The 19,058-nt window shown below is 40.5% G+C and overlaps 2 protein-coding genes across 2 annotated transcripts; both read right to left on the bottom strand.

The window, feature by feature from the left end:
* Window positions 1-2,074: 2,074 nt before the first annotated feature.
* On the bottom strand, window positions 2,075-3,052 carry tas2r202 (taste receptor, type 2, member 202). Its single transcript, XM_068604982.1, has one exon. The coding sequence runs from the start codon at window positions 3,050-3,052 to the stop codon at window positions 2,075-2,077; it is 978 nt and encodes a 325-aa protein (XP_068461083.1).
* A 2,797-nt stretch (window positions 3,053-5,849) lies between these two features.
* vsig8b (V-set and immunoglobulin domain containing 8b) lies at window positions 5,850-10,284 on the bottom strand. Its single transcript, XM_068566455.1, has 8 exons — window positions 10,085-10,284; window positions 9,703-9,782; window positions 8,204-8,373; window positions 7,823-8,024; window positions 7,452-7,604; window positions 7,231-7,353; window positions 6,900-7,038; window positions 5,850-6,796 (listed from the first exon to the last, which is right to left on the bottom strand). The coding sequence occupies exons 2-8, from the start codon at window positions 9,773-9,775 to the stop codon at window positions 6,541-6,543; spliced, it is 1,116 nt and encodes a 371-aa protein (XP_068422556.1). The 5' UTR covers window positions 9,776-9,782; window positions 10,085-10,284; the 3' UTR covers window positions 5,850-6,540.
* Between the last annotated feature and the right edge of the window lie 8,774 nt (window positions 10,285-19,058).

The raw sequence follows: 19,058 nt of genomic DNA, 5'->3' as shown, positions 1-19,058 counted from the left end.
GTTCTGGTTTTTCTAATCTGGATTGCTAATGGCCCCTTCCTTCCTGTCAGATATTGAAGTATGGGATATCACTCTCCCTGCAAATCTTAGGAGCAACAAGCATTTGAAGGGACGTTCACGCATTCAAAGAGAGCAACGTTGCAAGCTACCAGGTTTGACTGGATGCACAGGAACATCTCCATGGAAACAATCTCCATACTGTAAACATGTTTACAGCTTCATGCTTCACAGAACCTGAGGACATCAACGCCACAGACCCGTCCTTTTCATGTACATCGCAGGTGTCTTTTCAGCCTCCACTCAACTGACAATACGGCAAGGACACATAGTGCGTCTTTGAGTTGTATAGCAGACACACAGACACACACACACACACACACACACACGCACACACGCACACGCACAACCATACTTCCCATTACCATGAGACTCAAAGGAAAGCAGTTGGAAAGTTATTTTTCCCAGGCAAAAACTGTTGTGCTATTTTATATTTCTCGACTCCACTGCAAGTCAGGAGGAAATATACTTACTATATGTGTCAGCTATATAAAACAGCGAGAGTGATTCTTTTAGATTTAGATTTTAAATATAAAAATCTACTGCTATAGAATTAAATACTCTGTTTGCGAATAAACCAGTGGTTTCTAACATTTTTAGTTTGTGACCCCATATAATCAGTCAGATGTGTTTGAGGAGTTAGCAGTTCCACCAAAGAGACATTTTCCTTCTAAAATTCTCACATACTTTCATTTAAATTCTTATTTGCCCTAAATCTGACCTAAAGAGGTCAGATTTGTTTTTTTTAGTGTTTTGAACTCATATACCTTCTGTGTAGGTGGAGCTAGTTAAACTTGCAAATTACACTTGTTCCACCTCGACTAGTACAGTAAAATGATGCTTAAATATGGATATTTACTATTCAGTAATGTCACAGGGAAATTAAAAGTTACACTTGTTGTATATCTGGCTTGAGATTTGGTTATTTGACCTAAATCACATGCAGCCCCAATTATTGAAGTATGAAACTGAATACAAACCTTAATATCCTCTTGAAGAAAAGGATTTAAATACTTTTTCCACTGCCATTTCCCGAGCAAGTATTCAGATAGAGAATAATAGGATTGTATTGTATAACATTGCATCCATATTAGCCAGTATGTTATCATAATGTACTGTTTTTGCCCCTGTTGTGCCAACCCAAGTGCCTCCAGCAGAGAGAGCAGGAAGCCAAGGCCTTGGTACAACTCAACTCCCCTTCATCAAAGGAAGACCCTTTTTTATTTTGTCCATTTAGCTGCAGGAGGCCTCTCAATCTTCTTTGTGGAGTGGGATTAGCTGCACTATTGTATCTCTGCTTTGAACCTCAATTGGTGATGCCAGGGGGGCGAGAACTAATGCAGCATTGCAAAGAGGTCTGCTGCCTTTTCAAAAGAAAAAAACTATTTACACAGGGTGGGTTGGCTTGGCACGAGTGCACTTTTCAGGGACGCCCAGCTTCACACCCACAAACAAGTTTGCAGTTACACACAATCACACATGAAGAGTACAGCCGTGCACATTTCTGTTGAGGACCGAACTATCGAACTAGAAACTATCTGCAACCTGGCTCAGGTCAAACTATTAAAACCTCTGTGATGAAAACAGAAAGAATTCAGGCTGTGCAAGCTTTCTTGTTTTATTAATATGCTCTGTACTCTCACCACAGTCCCATGTATTTTTTAACATTTTTAGATGGGTGCAGAGTTACATCATGTCCAGGCAACCACGCTTGGGGATCTATTTTACAGGCCTGACCATTATTTGTTCTACTAAAATATTAATATTCATAGATACAGTCTGATGAGCGTGTGATTTAGAAGGAAAGCTGGTTACCTGGCCGCTGCGTTCTGTGCTTCACTTGAACAGCTCTACCCTGCTGCTCTAAGGCTAACACAGCTAAACTACCTGATTCATGTAAGACATTTGCAGGACATTAGTCATTTCTGTAATTGCTATCACAAAAGACAAAAGAATAAGTTACTTCAAAGCTTTAAATAAGTTCAGACTATAATTGGTTTTAACACAAGATAGCTTCTCAGGTTTTAACATTAGCAGTAGTGCTGGGTTTGGCCTCGTGTTCATGCAACTTGAGACAAGATAAACACGGATATTCATCCAGGCCGATGTTGAACTCATGTATCAGAGCTTTCCAGAAGGTTTTTTTTCCGTAGATCAGCACCATGGCGGTGACTGTCGTGTAGATAGACGTGAAGAAGAACGTGAGCGTGATGATGTTCGCGTGGTTCACCGATATCTCGTAGTTGACGTACAGGTCTATCACGAGGAAGAGGATAAAGACGGCCACTAGAGATAAAGCCATCTGGATCACCCTCATCTGGGAGCCCAGCTTTGGCCCATGGGCTCCGTTGGTGCTGGCTTTCATGTGGCGGAGGTGGATTGCCAAGTGGATTGAGATGGAGATGCAACATTTAACCATGAGCATGCCTGGCAGTACATCAGCGAGGAGCAGATACATGGCTTCGTAGACTTTGCCAGAGACGGTGTCGGGCATTAAAACCCCACAGTCTTTGTTCGTGCTGGTGTCGTTGCCAGAGTGAAAGACCACCAGCATCGGCATGCAGGTGCCCAAGCCGCAAAAAGGGATGAGAAACACAGCTAAGCTCACGTGTTTGAGGATGGCAGCCTGGATCTGTGTGTAGCAGTGATTTGGTGTGTTCACCAGCTTGGTGCTGTAGTAAAAAGTGAGAAAGCTTGTGTCCCACATGATGGTGAACTTGAGGCTGTAGATTAAAAGCAGCATGATAGTGTAGGGCATCTCGGCGATGTGGCACCTACTGTCCACTTCATCCATGGTCATCCAGAAGTAACAGACCAGCTGGTGAGCCACGCTGGCTAACGACAGAGCCAGGATGATGGTTTCACTGGGACTCCACTTCTTTTTCTGCCTGTAGTTCCACAGACTCATCAAACAGATGTAAACATTAAAGAAGACTGTCATGACGGCCAACAGACCTGTCAATCCCCAGAGGGACAATTTATTTGCCCCATACATTATGATATTCTTTTATCACAAACACATCTGCAATCTTTATGAGAATGACTTATGTGGCACTCAGCAGTGTGTGTGGGGCTCTGAAGTGTTTTGCTTTGTTCAAGCGGATGACAAGAAGATAAATAATTATACACACATACTCCAAACCAGAGGATTCTTCATTTCACTTTGGTGATGTGGCCTGGGGAAAATATTTACACATTTAGTTTCTGAAATACAAATGATCTAAACAGGCTCAATTAAAATATGTATTCCTAATCTCTATTATGCTTAATAATAATAATAATACATGTAAAATCTACAATTTGGGTGGCTACAAAACAAAGTGAAGTGTAACTGAGGTAAGAAGGTTAGAACAATTAGAGTTTAGGAAACATCCATTTTTACCTCAAACGAAGGTCCCATGGGTTGGATGAGGCTTTTCATCCCTTTTGAATCCTACTCAATTGTTCTGCTTACACTCTCTGTGCCTGCTTGTCATCACGATACATTGTCTGACTCAATATGACTGCAATAAAAGAATCCTTTGTGTTTATTTTGTCTATCCCCAGCTTGAAGTAGTTTGCGCAATGTTCTCAGCAAGTTAAAATCCTTGGATGTATGTGTTCCTTGACTGGGAAATATATATATATATATCAGCATTGGATATGATTTGCATCAGTTACGACCGCAGGTAGTGGTGACCGTGTATTTACATTGACGCAGGGTGTTCAGGATATGTGCTCACTATCTGGGGACTTTACTGTATGTCAATCAATGCAGCATGACAGCTCAGCCAATCCACAGACCACACTCTACCGGACTCTGCAGGCAAATGGTTATTCCTGCGGCTCGGCCATTTATTTACATACACCAAACCACACACACACACACACACACACACAGACACACACACAGGCACATGCGCGCGCACACACACCAACCCACACCTATTTACCTGATAAGGAAAGCAAATCACCTGTGAATCACCATCAGGAGCCTTTCGAATGCACCACCATATCCCTGTAGTTTGTACAGTCAACTTATCTAAATCTAAATTGTAATAACTAGTTGTTTTCATACCAAACAATCCTAGATGATCCAAAGCCAAATTCCAAAGACAGACGCTGCTTTTTTGCACAAAAGCTGAAAAAGATAATTTTTATGAAGAATCTCTTTAAATCTAGACGTAAAAGAACACTTGGCAGTGGGGAATTAATTACTCTGCCAAAACTGTGAGAAGTTCTGCCCTCTAAGAAACGTATTATTATTAAAGGATGAAATGATCTACGTGAGATTGCCAGGCAAGTATTTGTAATACATTATTGTATCTATTTCCCCAGCTCATGCTTATCAAAGCACACACCTGTGTTCACACATTAAAATGCTTTTGTAGACAGAAAACTGATTCTTCTCATGGTTATGCATTTATTTACTAATTTGAATGCAGTAATCGGAAAGATGAAGACATGGTTTTCAATGTGTCTCCATGTAAAGCAAACAAATGACAAAGGCAAACACTGCAGAGGCACGTTGCACAGTAAACATGTTGTGTGTGCTGTGGGAGCTGCTTGTCAACTTCTCAAGAAAAGTTCATCTCAAAGAGAGCTTGTCTCAAAATGGGGCTGAAGAGACGGTGCTGACTCTGGTTTCTGAGCGTGGCTGCAGGTTAACGCTCCAAATACTAGCTCTTTGAGCATTAACTAGTTCAAAGCCAAATATGGGGGAGAAACATACAATACATAGAAGTCAGTTTTGTAGCGCTTTGTTCTGCAAATGAAAACAATTGCAGGAGGCCAAATGTAAAACAAACGTACTTCAGTCATGAGTAGCTCATAGTTTGAATCTAAATTTATACATAACAGCCCTTGGCCCTATTGTAGTTCAGGCGAACAAGCAGATATCAGGCTAAATTAACACCACTTGTTTATTCTAATCCAGCTACTTTAGTTCCTTAAAAAGCAGTTTGAAGATTGATTTGCAATTCAGTTATCTTGGGCAGCAGTGCACTCTTAATCTGAAATGAAGGCTGAATTAGTTGGGAGTTGAACCTGTGAGCTGCATTTATATGGTTGGCAGCGGGCTGATAACATTGTATAATAATGACATTGACATTGTATAACTAATAACATTGTGGTTACACATGGTAAGTGTGTTGAGAACCAATTGTTGCATTAATAATCTCAGTTTACTGTGTTCCTGGTGTAATTGTGTTCTACGTTTGTGCTCCACAATGTTTCCCTTTCATGACTGTTAAACATTCTACGAGTGATGTTGGTGCATCGTCCGCATTGTCTACCAGGGTGATCATAAGCCTGTGTTGAAAAGCAAATCGCCACAATATTTTTCTTAACCAGCTTTAATTGCACAATTTTCAGCAAAGTGAGTTCTGCAGTTTAACATTTAATACATTTTAATGTTTGAATGAAAAGATCCTTTATTTAACATACAATTAAATACCATATATTCTGTCTGCATGACCTCAAGAGGTACTTGTGTCTGCAGCCATAGAACACACACACACACACACACACACACACACACACACACACACACACACACACACACACACACACACACACACACACACACACACACACACACACACACACAGTTGAGATAATTAAGGCAGCTTTGAAGAACCCAAAAATCCAGACTCATGTCAAGTCATCAACATTGTAATCTGGACGACTTTGTTATCTGCGTAAGAAGAAGCGGCTCTAAAAATAATAAGTCTGCAATGAGTGAAAACAGACAGAATGTTTGTATATCCATGTTAATCCACCAATTCTGGATTTTAAGTCTGAGTTTTGCACCATCTTCTTTTACAATGCATTCCCAATTAAGTTTCAATTAAACTGCACCTCTGACCATATAGCTAATTTATTGTTATATAGTTATAATCTATTCTGCATGTAAAAACAAAATGTCCATTCATTCCAGTCTTTTTTTCTCCAAGAGATGGTTACATCCTGGCAGTGGGAGGTGTGTTTTAAATGTTGTTTTATTGTGCTGTGTCAACCCTGATATCATAGCAATAAAAAATAGACCCACGACGCACATATCTGGCTGCTCAGTGATCCCTGAATAAGATTTAGATAATACTCTCCTCATCAATGTCTCAGATAAAAATGTTTAATTGTCCACATATTAAAAAAATATAATACATTGTTTGAAAAAAAAGGCACCAGTAAAAAATACATCTTTTGATGTATACATACAGTTTTAGCAAAATCTGTGTAACAATGAAAAGTGATGTGCAGTGGCGCTCCAGTGCAATATGAAAGTCCCCCAGTTGTACTTTTGTTTTGAACAAGGGCTCACCCCGAAGATCTAATTCCCGCCACATTATTCTTCAGTTAAATATATTGAATTTAACTTTTTGTCATATACATACTTAACATTATTTACAATTTAATATTTTTTACTTAAAGTAAAAAATCTTACCTCAAAAAGGCATAGTTTTATACTAAAAATAAAAAAAAGTCTATCAGGTATTTGAATTGTAGTTACACAGCGAATCCAAATTGATGGTCGTATTTGAGGGAAGGACGGCCTCCCCCTGCACTACTTGGCTGTGATTTGCCGTTACCCTCGCTATTGTAGATGGGACTGGGGCCTGATTCCCTGACACTGGGCAGGCTTTTCCTTACAGAGCTGTAGAGCACCCCAGGGTGGGTGCGGTACGCCATCACTGAGCGTAAACTGGAGGTTCTGCTGTTCTGTCTGCTGGCGGGTCTGCTCTCCGGGGCCTGGGCGTCCTCCCTGAGAAAACAAGTCACCGGGGTCTAATGTCTCCATCACGTTCCTCAGATTTTAGACAATATTTCATGGATGTTTCAAATTGTTTCCAGCTCCGGTACAATACCTTATTTCATTTGCGACCTCTTTCTGATAGCGACGCTTATGGCAGCAGCAGATCAGGAGCCAGATGAGAAGCAAGAGGAGCAGCAGCAGCAAGAGAGCACCAATCACTGCCCCAGCGATGACACCTGCCTTATTGGTAGCTGCAAAAGAGGACATGGTGTTTTCAGGTCAGACAAGTGCAGCTATATGACAGCTGTAACAAGAGGCTGCATGTCATTTTATAACTTTCATGCAGCAAATACTGGAAATCATGCAATAGAACAAAATGTGTCCTTCAATATGCAAGAGTATTAAGTAGGCCTACTTAAGAGTAAAGTTAGTCAATGACTTACGGTTGTATGCATTCAGTGAATATTTACACTGTCCTCTGCCGACAGCATTTTGTGCCTCACACACGTAACTTCCAATGTTGCTGTCTGTATGGTTCTTTATCAAAAGCTCCCCGGTCTGTGGGTCTTAATGGAAAAAGAGAATGCTCAGTACAAGTGTGTTATACAAGTACAGCATCATAAAATCAATACAGGAAAGCCTTTTTGTCTGGATATGTCCTCACCTTGGGTTGCAGTGGATGGTATTGCACCTCCGCTCTCTCTCCTCCATTTGTAACTGAGAGGTGTGGATCCCTGATAGGATCTGCAGCGGAGGGAGACTGGGCCACCTTTCTCCTCTCCGCCTTCAACCCAACACTTTGGCACTGATGGGGGAACTGGCGAAAGACAGAAATGAATAAACACTCAATGCTTGGATTAGAGGTGAGAAAGCGGAGAGCAATGTGAGGTATGGCTAAAGAGGTGGCTAAAAAGACATGAAGAGAAACTAGAGAGCCTCCACATTCCTCATGTATGAGAGTAGCAGTTGAAATGAAGGGTGGGGAGGGTGGAGACAACAAACAGGTAAAACTAGTAAAGAAAAACTCCTCCTCACCCATCACCACCAGAGTGACTTTTCTCATGTCAACACCCGGCGCCTTCTTAACTTTACACTGGTAAGTGCCTGTGTCTGAGGTTTTCACGCCAGAGAATGAGATGGAAGCGTCTCCCTGCTTGGGGTCCCCGGTGAATTTGAGCCTTTTGGAGACCCCGTAGTCGCCATAGTGGTGCATTAAGCCCCCTGTATATGATAAGATCTGAAATGCAAAGATGGGTTTAAGTGACAACACTTCTTCAAAAGCAGGTTTTCCCAATAACAAGGCACAAAGGTAAAAACAAATCCTACACTCCTGTATGTTTAATAAATATTCTACTGTAGTAAATGGTCCAAACTCCCAGACAGGTTTTACTTTCCTCTCAGTTCTCAAACACGTACCAGTTGGTCTTTCTGTGTCATGTCTGGGCTGACGTTGGACCACTCAATGTCCAGCTCTCCCGTGTCTTGAACGCCGGGGGTATAGGTGCATCCCAGGTTGACCGTCTCCCCCAGGGCCTTTTGAATGGTCTGTGGCCCTGATGACGTCACCTCCATTGCCTCCGTCACATCTGATGGGTCAGAAAAACTCACATCAGATAGTGTTCTACACATGCCAAAAGACATGCATGTAATTGACACCAAAAAATGATCTCTCCCTCAACTGCATATACATTTTCCCAATTTAAGCTCTGGGCTTGTGCTTGTAAACAGTCTCAGAGTGGAGTAGGTGCTGATCTGAGGCTAATTGGCATTTTAAGGCAAACTGAGGAGGAATAGAAGTAAAAATTGTAAAAATTGAAATATATACGTACATGATGATTAAAACTGAACCCACTTGAAAAATGTACTTGACAAGCAGCAGTTAAAAGCTGTCTCTAGGTTGAAAGACACCCTGCTTACTCATTGTTTACGGCCATCATGGATTATAATGATTGCTAATAGCTTGGTGTTTGTAGAAATAACTCAATGCTGATTATTATTAAGTTGCAGTGTGTTTCAACGGATCCAATCGATCTTGGTAATGTTGTCATTCAACTTCTCAGACATCTGGAGCAAATTTATTTTTACCATCTAGGTAATTAACCTTCACTAAATGTCTTAATGGACCATGTTCATAAATAAAACAAGCCTTTCTTTGGAGACCAATAAAATCCAATTTTCTGAAAGCACTTCAATGCCACAAAGCAAACTATGTCAGAGGTATTTATGAAAGTATGTAAATGGAGGTTCTTGTGAAGGGAGTCTGAAAAAAGCTCAAGTTAGTCAGTCAAATGTTTGTACTGCGAAAGTCCTCTTAGGCAAATTATTGGATCTACGGGAAATGTGTTTTCCATGTGGAGAAGCAGTCACTAAGCTTGACACAAAAAGCTGCAAATATTCCAATATGCAATTTTCTTGGGCCTTGAAGTGCTCGGAGTTTGGCACGTGCTGATTCATGTACATTTTCCATCTGCTGCAGACATTTAATTTAACTTGTGCTTTTATGTTGTCTGTGTATCAAAACAAAATGAAGCCCAAGACTAATTCCTCCACTAGGGACGATGACGTCTGTGTGTTTCTTTACAAACATCAGTTTCACAGGAGTTCATATAACAAGGAGCTATGAATGTTATGTAGGGTGCCCGTCAGCCTTCTACATTGTATGTACACGGTCCATTGATTGTCTTTAATCCAATTCACTGGGTGGTATTGCTGTCGTATCTTCAGCAGAGAGCAGGCCAGACTGGCCAGTGTATTGTGTGATTCACAGCCCAGACAGAAAAAACATCAGTTCTGTATCATGTCAATTCTGCTCTGAATCCCTAAGCCTTCTCATAAAAAGGGCTGTCAGTGTATTTGCTTTGGCCTTGCTTATCTGAAACCTAAAAGACATTACTGAGATATAAAATTAGACTCACCTTTCTTCAGCTGAATTGTGAGAAGAAACAGCACAGCCACCTTTAGCCTCACGCTTGTGGATACAGGCTCCATTATTCACCTGAAAGCAAGTGCAACATGAAGTGAAGAATGTTGAGTATATATTTCCTGTGACTATCTACTTTGAAGTTTTTTTTGGTCTTTAATCTAATTCCATGGACGGGGAAACGATCTCTGTCATCTAGCTCTCTAACACAGCTGTTTGTCTTAACTCTAACATGTCCGTTGGAGTGGAACATTTACGGCTCTTGATTTGCTTCCCTTTTTTAGAGCAGGTGAGGTCTAGAACAAATATGAATATCAATGAAAACAGGTAAGCTCAAACAAATAGAGAAAAACAAAGAAGCTCTGACTTAGGCTTACCTTAAAGTTTAGGAATAATCCAAAGTAAAAGTATGTCCTTGGTGACCTGTCAGCCCTTCAGTACTGGTAGAGCTGGCTTATTTTCTTCTCAGGTGAAACTCAGTAGCAGTAACTATGGCCACACCCTCTCTGTCCATAGTGCACCTGTTGGCCACTCCCGGAGTCTGGAACTTGAAAACCTCCTTCAAAAGGGTTATATGTTAGGGAACTGCTTGTTGTGAGTTGTAAATGTTTAACAAAATTTAAAACCAAATAGGAAATAGAAGATCTGATTTGGATTTGTTTTTGTCTTACGTGCAGCAGTTTATGATAGAGATGAATTAGATGAGTTTTGCTGCGCTGCATTGTTTTGATGTTAAACATATATATTGTCTGTCACTTCACAATGCATATCATGATTATCTGTGTGTTAAGATAATTACATTTTGGTATGTAGTTTGAACAGTGACGTACCTTCTTTTATGGGCTGTTCTAGTTCCTCCGACACTTCCCTGACACACCCTCCTGGCACACCCGAGAAAACAGACCGACTGACAGACGGTAAACAAAGAGCTGTATGTTGATTTGTACCTCATTGTCAAGATGGTGACTGAGCTGCAAACTGTAGTGCAATGGTTTCACCTTTCAGTCAGTACAACCTTTATTAGATGATCAAGCTTGTCACCGAAACCACAAATAGTTGGATCCATACAGATCAAGGTGTCACAAAAGGTGAGAGTGTATAGTAGGTGATTTGAGTATGGAGCATGCCATTTGCCATGAGGAAACCTAAGTGCCGGGTTGATGTGATCCTGCCAATAATTAATTAATGTTCATTAAAGAGACGAACAAATTAGTAACACTTAGTAAGAAACAAGATCAGAGAGTACATTTGAAAGCAGCACCACAACCTCTTGTGTTCCACGCTGTGAACCTGGGCTTCATGCGGCGTGCATGAGTGACATCACATCTATGAATCTGTCCTCGAATATGTTCATGAATAATCCTGCAAATGTCAGGGTGTGTGTGAAACTATGCGGTGAGCTGCTATACCAGCAGGTGGTTAATTGCCCCACTTGTTCCCCCCCAAGGTTTTAAGACAAGTTTTTGGCACCGGAGCACTGCACTGAACAGACTGTATGACAGGACAAGACAAGATCAAACAGACAGCACTGGGACAAAAGACCACCATGAAGACTGCAGGAGAGAGCGCGTGAACACGCATGCTGCATACGCTTGTGACCTCCATGACACAGCAGCCTTTTTGACACCTTAATTATCCCACTAAACTTGGTTGAGGTGAGGTAGACAAACTCCTGCCTTGTCTTTGCAGCCAAGATTTGACTCTAACCCCATCTATCTTCCCAGATTTGGCAAAGGTACCCTAATCAGACCACGGGGTAGCAAACAAACCACATTGACAGATGTCCAAATTACAAGTAAACAGCTGAGCAGAGGAGGCAAACAAATGACCAAAGCAGGGCGGGGAGAGGCTATGGAAAGGCTTGCCAGCAGCCATACTGAAATAGCACGGCAGCGTGAGTCACGGTGTGTCAATGTCAGGCAGCCGGTTGGGCACATATATTCATCTTTTTAAGGTGGAACGCCACTGGGACAGGGATGGCGCTTCTGGCAGAGGGAGGCAGTCACTCAGCCCCTCAAAGAGCTACGTGAGTGGAATCCAGCCAGCACAATCTGGCCCACACACTATATTCATGACCCCCTGAATCTCTGCAATTAAATGTCCACTCTGACAGTGAAATGGATTTGTTGTCTTCTTTACAACAATCAGTTGTTATTCACAGTTACCCATCACAAACATACCTGAATGGTTGCAATAATGAGTCAGTGGTGCCGCTGCATTGCCAGTTAAAGGTGTTGTGTTGGTTTTATTCGGAAACTGGTGTGATTACTCCCGCTCTCCGATCAGAGTGCTTTTTTTCCTCCTCCTGCTGTGTATGTTGAAAAATGCAAGGATTCCTCCCAGGTCTTGTGATTATTTTCCCGGTAAATAGCCCACTAAGGAAAGGGTACAGCTACCATCAAAGTCTGCGTGAGTGATGGTGGACACAACAGGACAAAATCCCAATGGTTTCCAACTTTAATAGTGTTAATGATTTTGAAATCAGTTCAGCAAGAAACAGCATGAATTTAATATATGTTTTGCATCTACATCATTAAACAAGGAAATAAAATAAGGGCAATGAGGGCAAATGATCCTGAAAACATCCCACTCAACCTAGGCTGAAATCTGAGAATGGTGAGCTGGGTTGCACTTAAAATAAGCACCAGTTTTTGTTCCCGTAAATCACTTCCACTGTGAATCTCTGTCCGCAAAAAGGCACAATTATGATCAGCAAAGAGTCCATCTATGTTTGCCAAAACCTTATCCTGCCCGTGCAGACAAAACCCTTCCTGTGGTAAACCCACATGAACAAGAAAAAGCTCTGAAGGTCCTGCTTCATTTACAGTAGACCGCTCTGCGGGCCCGTTTCAACTTTCAACCTCTGAACATGAAAAGGCAGGGCTTTATGAGAAATTCTGCATATAAAACGCAAAAGTAAATGGGAATTTATTGTATATTTACTACTCCATCCCACCCTCGGTTCACATGCCCACCCACTTATACCCCCGCACATACACAGCATTCAGCAGCATGAGCATAGACGGTGGACCCCGTAATCCAATAAGTTGTGCTTCTTGTGCTAAACCTAGTGAAGTCTGGCACACAGAGAGAGAGAGTCCACGGAGACGAGCGGCCCCTTAAGCTTCGCTTGCAGGAGTGGGATAGAAAACAGTTTTCTCTGCAAAAGGAATTCAGATCTATCTTCCCTCTCTGCTTCCACGACAGATCATATTCCCCACACACATTGGGAAATTATAACATAATGATCTATATCAATGCTGACTTTTCTATTAAAAAAAACAAATTAAGAGAAATATTCTTGGAAAAACAGCCTTGTTCACCAACTGTGTTATGGAAAAAGGTGGTGATGAAAATGAGCACAATGTTATGCTTTATTGTCTGTGTCCTCAGTCAATAAAAAACACACACACACAAGAAATTAATTTGGAGAAAATGATTCCTGCGGAATAGAAACTCAGTAGAATGGATTTAAGTACATGCTTGGCCATGCTTTGATAGCAACACAATAATTCATAGACTGACGGCAATTATTGTCAACACACCAACAATAGTTTGCAATAGAATTTGCATTCTTTTGATGCCGTTTGTCCTTGTGGTCCATTACGGCCACAGGTGAGTGAACTTGACTTTGTTGCGGTCAGGCAGTCATCGTTCATTCAAGGCAAAAATAAAAACATGACACTCTTGCAAAAACAAACTGTCTAACAAAGCTTCTACACAAGCACTCCTGTTATTATACAAGATGGGACGACGCCCCATCCACTGTTGGCATTTACACACTTAATTGCTCTCACCTTAAATGTATCCCAAATGTTAAAAGAACAGTTAAACATTTTGAAAGTATATTAGTTATCAAAAACAACAAGTAACATGGTCACTTGGCTGAAGCACAACAAAAGGACAGTTTATCACCTTGTTGACCTGTTAATCAACATGAATATAAATACATCTAATCTGTAATATACTGTGTGTTGATGATATGTTAATGATAACACAATTTGGAATATCTAGTTTACCGAACCAGATGAGTCGCCACTGGGAACTTCTGTTATGATTTCATTTTGTTATGAATTTCCTGTGACAACACCATGCCATGTTACAACAGTAAGATGACCAGCTTATCCCAGAGCGGTGAGGAGAACCGATATAATTTCACCGTTATGTCACATAAGAGTCGTTGTTTTTAAGGCTGCTGTGGAAGAAAGTCCCATTATTTTTAATCCTTCACGCTGCACGTTTTATTACAAAGGTTGGCAGATATTTCATCACATGTAGGCACAAAGTACAAGCGGCAGGTTGTCCGCAGGAAGGTAAATAACAACGTAACAGATTCTGAGCACCTTTTCGTAAATGCATCAGATCAATAAAGTTCATGTGGCTAACATGTTGGCAAATACATGTGCGTTACACATGTATTTGCCAACACAAATACATGTACAGAACAACAACCATTTGGGGAATCTAAGTCCAATATTCTTGTCTACGTTCTTGCTTGGTGCTGAGTAGGTGACACCGAGTCGGTTTTAGATGGATGCAGCTGTAAACAGGTTAAGTGGTGATACTGAACTGAGGTCCTGGGCCATTAAACCAAAACAATGGTTTTGCTGGCAACTGCAGAATCGAGGGATAGTCCTCTGTTGGTTTATCATTACGGGCAACCATTCACATTACACAGTCATTTGAGCCATTGTTAACATAAAAAATATTGATTAGAACGACTTTAAGTCATTGTCAACCCTAATCTGATCCTGACTTAAACTTTGCAAGCCTGTTAGGAAGCAAGAGCAAGTGAGAAGACATCAAATATAGACTTCACATGATTATCTGAAGGGCTAAAACCTCACACACACACACACACACACACACACACACACACACACACTCACTCACACACACCATTAATCCAGATAAATGGATGGTGTGGGTGGCTCTGAATAGAGCTGCCCATTCGAACTGGAAGAAAAAAAAAGAGTTTTGACACGAGTCAAGTGTGATGGAGAGAAAGACGTCGGATAGGAATGCTAAATTCTTTTTTTCATTTGTGATTTTGCACTGAACCGGAAACTCTGACCAGAGACGCCCTTGCTTTGCTCCACTCGAGACCCACAGATGCCGAATATCACACAGTTTACTGAGGATTAGATGGGCAGGATTACACAATCTGGGCTGTTTTTCTCCATGGTTCAGATGAATAGTTAGAAACAATGCTGCAGTTTTTATAAAATAGGTGACACCAGCAACATAACAGTCCTTTAGTTTGCACAAAAGGGTCTTAATACCTGTAATTAAATAATCATGTATTTTTCATAATATACACTTACACCCAGTTGTTATTTGAAGAGTCGAATTTTCATAGATGTTTCCTGCTCCATGTCTTTCTTGTCATTTACATTAGGATATAGATTCTCATCTACACCAGAGCTCATATTTCCCCCGGCCAGGCACGTTGGATGAAAAAAAAGAAGCTTTGTGTGTCTTGGATTTGGTCATGAGTCAAGATTCAACACCAGGCTTTGAGAGGAACATTTGGTCTCATTTGTTATGTTGCGGTTGAAGCACTGCTGTATCCAGAGTGTTTACGTGTGATAAGGTGCGTTATGCTCGAGCAGTTACATGGGTCAATCCTCATCAAGATGTTTAATGAGTGTTTTAATGACTCGCTGCGCAAATGAGCTGAGCGTATAAGGTTATAGACTTGAGGAGATGACCAGTTGTTTGAACGTGCAAAGTGTCATCTTATTTATGAATCTTATATTTTTCATGCTTATTTACAGTAATATAGACATGATGCATTACACATTCATCCTAAAGGGAGACAGACGTGTTGCGCGTTGAATACAAGCACAGTCTCTGTCAATGTGCCACTCAGTAATATTCAAATTATTTACTTGAATAAATGTATTGTGGGTAAACATGTTGTTTAATCAAGACTTTATAGACAGAAGATTTCTCCAACGTGCTATATTTTTTTGTTTAAATATCGGCGGCTTTGAAAGGAGGATTCATATTTGTATTATTCTGTTATGATAAACCTGGGAATTGTAGTTTAAGGGGATCTTACATTAACAGTCCTGCAATGGGGAATTATAAGGTTTTCTTTTACTTGTTTTATTAAAATGTACATTTGTGACCCTTTTGTTAAGATTGATGTCTTAAGTAGGAAAACAATATGCTTTGGACTGAGATCCACAGTCAAGCCAGGGAGGTTATAAAGTATTGAGTGACAATAACACATTAGTCGTTGTGGTGTTTCAATGGGAATTGTTGACAAAACATACATATTAAATATCAGCAGTCTCATCCTTTAATGTTTTAAGAAATATACTGCTGTAAATATGCAGATCAGTTAGCAGTTACTAAGATATGAATTTATTACATGAGCATGTTTTATTTATCCGTATGCAGGATTAGTAATTCAAGTTCAAGTACAGACCAGCATGCTAAAAAATGACTGTAATAATTTAAACAACTCCAGACTCCATTACTTGTCCTTTAGGTTAGTGCCACAGAAATGTCAAACACACAACGAAAATGACAATAAATAAAAAATAAAACACTGTTGCTTAGTCATTTTAACTTGCGTGTTGCTCTGGCATGCATGCATTGAATAAAGAAGATAAATAAATAAAATCAGTTTAAAATGTTAAAATGTCTTTCTAGTCTAACCAAGCAAACCAATTTGCTGTGACAACACTCATTGCACATGACTACACAAGTTATCATACCATTATAGAGATGACTGCATGAAGGACAGAGTGCATGAATATTACAGTGATGCATTTCTTTATAAAAATGCATATTGCATAAGTTATGAAAATTGAAATCACGCTAATTGTGCAGTGCAAAAATAAAATAATTTAATACACCCGTGGTGAATGGTGTTAACAATAGTATTATTTCAAGAGCAATCAGGACACTAAAGACAACAATACAATTCTCATCAGCTAACTGCTTCTTCATTGGTTCACTATTTCTAGCCGCAGTAATCACCTGCTCACGGTGATCCACAGACACTAACTTCTGTCTCTGAGAAGCACATTGCCAAATGTGTTGGAGTCAAAGCCCTATTTATAAATGTCATGAGTTATGGATTAGACCGTGGAGTTAACGAGCAATCATTACCTCAGCTTATTGGTGTGTTATTGAACCAAATGTAAATGCAGCATTGAGTTGTGGAGCAATGTCTTCTATAGAAGTAGCTTTTCTCACTCTGGCTCGTTGTTTTGAAGAAAAAAAAACCAGGGCTATCACTGTTGTCAAACCGCCGCAGGCTCTCTCATATGTAACTTTAAAACAGATTATAATTCAAAGCCTGTTCTGCGTTCAGATAAAAGGTTGAAAAACAAAAAGAAGTGGCCTTTTAAATCAGCTGTGAGGAGGCATGTCTGTAACAGCAATAGTGATGAATGGTGATTGTGAGTCACACAGAGGACCTCAATCATTCATCATTATAAGATTCCTCAACTGAAATGATTTGTCATCTCGTGAGAGTTTTACTGCCCCGTTGGCAAACGTGAGCAATGCAATTTGTTGCATCTTTTTGGGGCAGAAGCTATGACCAAGAGATTTGATTCTTTAGCCCCAAAACATGTCACATGATAAAACAGCATTTTAAAGACACTCCTTTCAAATGTGATATACATCCACTTCTGCTGATGAAGCTTTGCTTTAATTAGGAAACAAGCTATGCTGAAAATGTGCTTCTATTATTTATGCGACAGTGTCAACTGTGTCCGGCTGATGCTCTTTGGCTTGCCATTGAAGACCATTGATGCAGAGATTACTCAACACCACTTTACAAACAACTGAAGAAAAATCTTCCGCACAGAAATCAGAGCGAACCCTTCAGGGAAAATCCAAGCTGCTGTAGGGTTCAGTCAAACCTCAGTGATCCGACATCCATCAGCCGCCCATTCATTCCTGTGTAACTTGTTTTCCCCCCTGCCCCTTTAACAACATTCACTATGGAGTCTCTGTGGTAATAAAGATGGTTTTGGTGCTTTTTATCTTTATTAGGGTGTTTCAAAAACACCGTGGCACTGTATGCCCCTGCTGCTCTAATGCTGCGATCATTCATGCAGTAGCAGAGGAGCCACAGCATTGAGCCGGAGGGACGTCTGTCAGAAGGAGTCCCTGCTCAGAAAAATCTTAATAAGAGCTATATTTTACAGCCATTTATAATGGCAGTGCTTGTGCTTCTGCTGTTACATGCAGTATGTTCAAAACATTTACAGATTGGGATTTGTGTGCATGTGTGTGAAGGCTACCAAGGCTATATTTTCACAGAACCGAATGACTTTTTACCTCTAAAGTCGATTCTCCATGGATACAGCACGACAGGTCAGACAGAAAACAACAATATGACAAGGTGCACTGCTTATAAATCTTATACATTTAATTGTTGTTGGCTTTTGGTTGATTTCCCCAGTGTGGAAAGCCGAGCAGTTGAAAAATCAGGGGAAATAAATCCGAGAAACAATGAAACATCTCCAAAGAAAGCATTATATTACTGTTTCATCATATAACACTATATTACTGTTACATCATACAGTGTGCACATACAGCACTGTTAGAGCCAAGATCACTTCATCTAAGTTCTAAATCTATGGCCACAAGATATACAACTGGGATTTAAGGCTCTAAATGTAGCAGCCATTGTGTCAAAGGGAAGTAAAAATGCAGCTATAAAGGTCAAGCTGTTAACTGCTTTTATGTTGCAAATGATTTTCTGATGTTAAGTAAACGAAAGCTTCTCTGGGATCACTTAATATGGATGAGAAAGTAACTCGTGAAATATATCACACTAGATGTTTGGAGCAACCTTTTCACTTCTGGTTTGTGCGTCGTACAATATCGCTGAAAGCATTCGACTGTAATGGAAAGCTATATTGCTGTGAAAACACTTGAATGCTGGAATCATTTCAGGGGCACAAATCACAACTGTAATAAAGATACTGACCAGACACGTCCACACAATGAATCATTTCGTTGACTGATGGAACTTTCTACCGCTCACTGCATTAAAAAAAACGCAGAGCAATTTCTCTTTGAGTAGTAACATCCTGTGCATGTCCACATTTCAACTGAGTAATGGATTGGAAAGTGAAAATGTACTAGGTCATTCTGATCACCACCAAAACTTTAGCACCAAAGAATTAGCAAGGCCGTTTTCTCGTCCTCTGAGGGTCCACTGGGACACGTGACAAAAGCATTAGCATTCAAATTAATTTTACAGGTGACATGCGCTGCACAAAAGGTGGGGTAACATAGAAATCCTGTTTTGGAGTGCAGGAGGCAGGTTAACTTTTCTCTGAAACTGTGCCAACTGTCTTTGAATACTTTCACACA

This window comes from Clinocottus analis, unplaced genomic scaffold (assembly GCF_023055335.1).
Source record: "Clinocottus analis isolate CAN_PGR_092001 unplaced genomic scaffold, fCliAna1.0.p SCAF_7, whole genome shotgun sequence".
NCBI lineage: Eukaryota > Metazoa > Chordata > Actinopteri > Perciformes > Cottidae > Clinocottus > Clinocottus analis.
The sequence above is the reverse complement of the archived record's forward strand: the minus strand, read 5'-3'. Positions and strand labels throughout refer to the sequence as shown.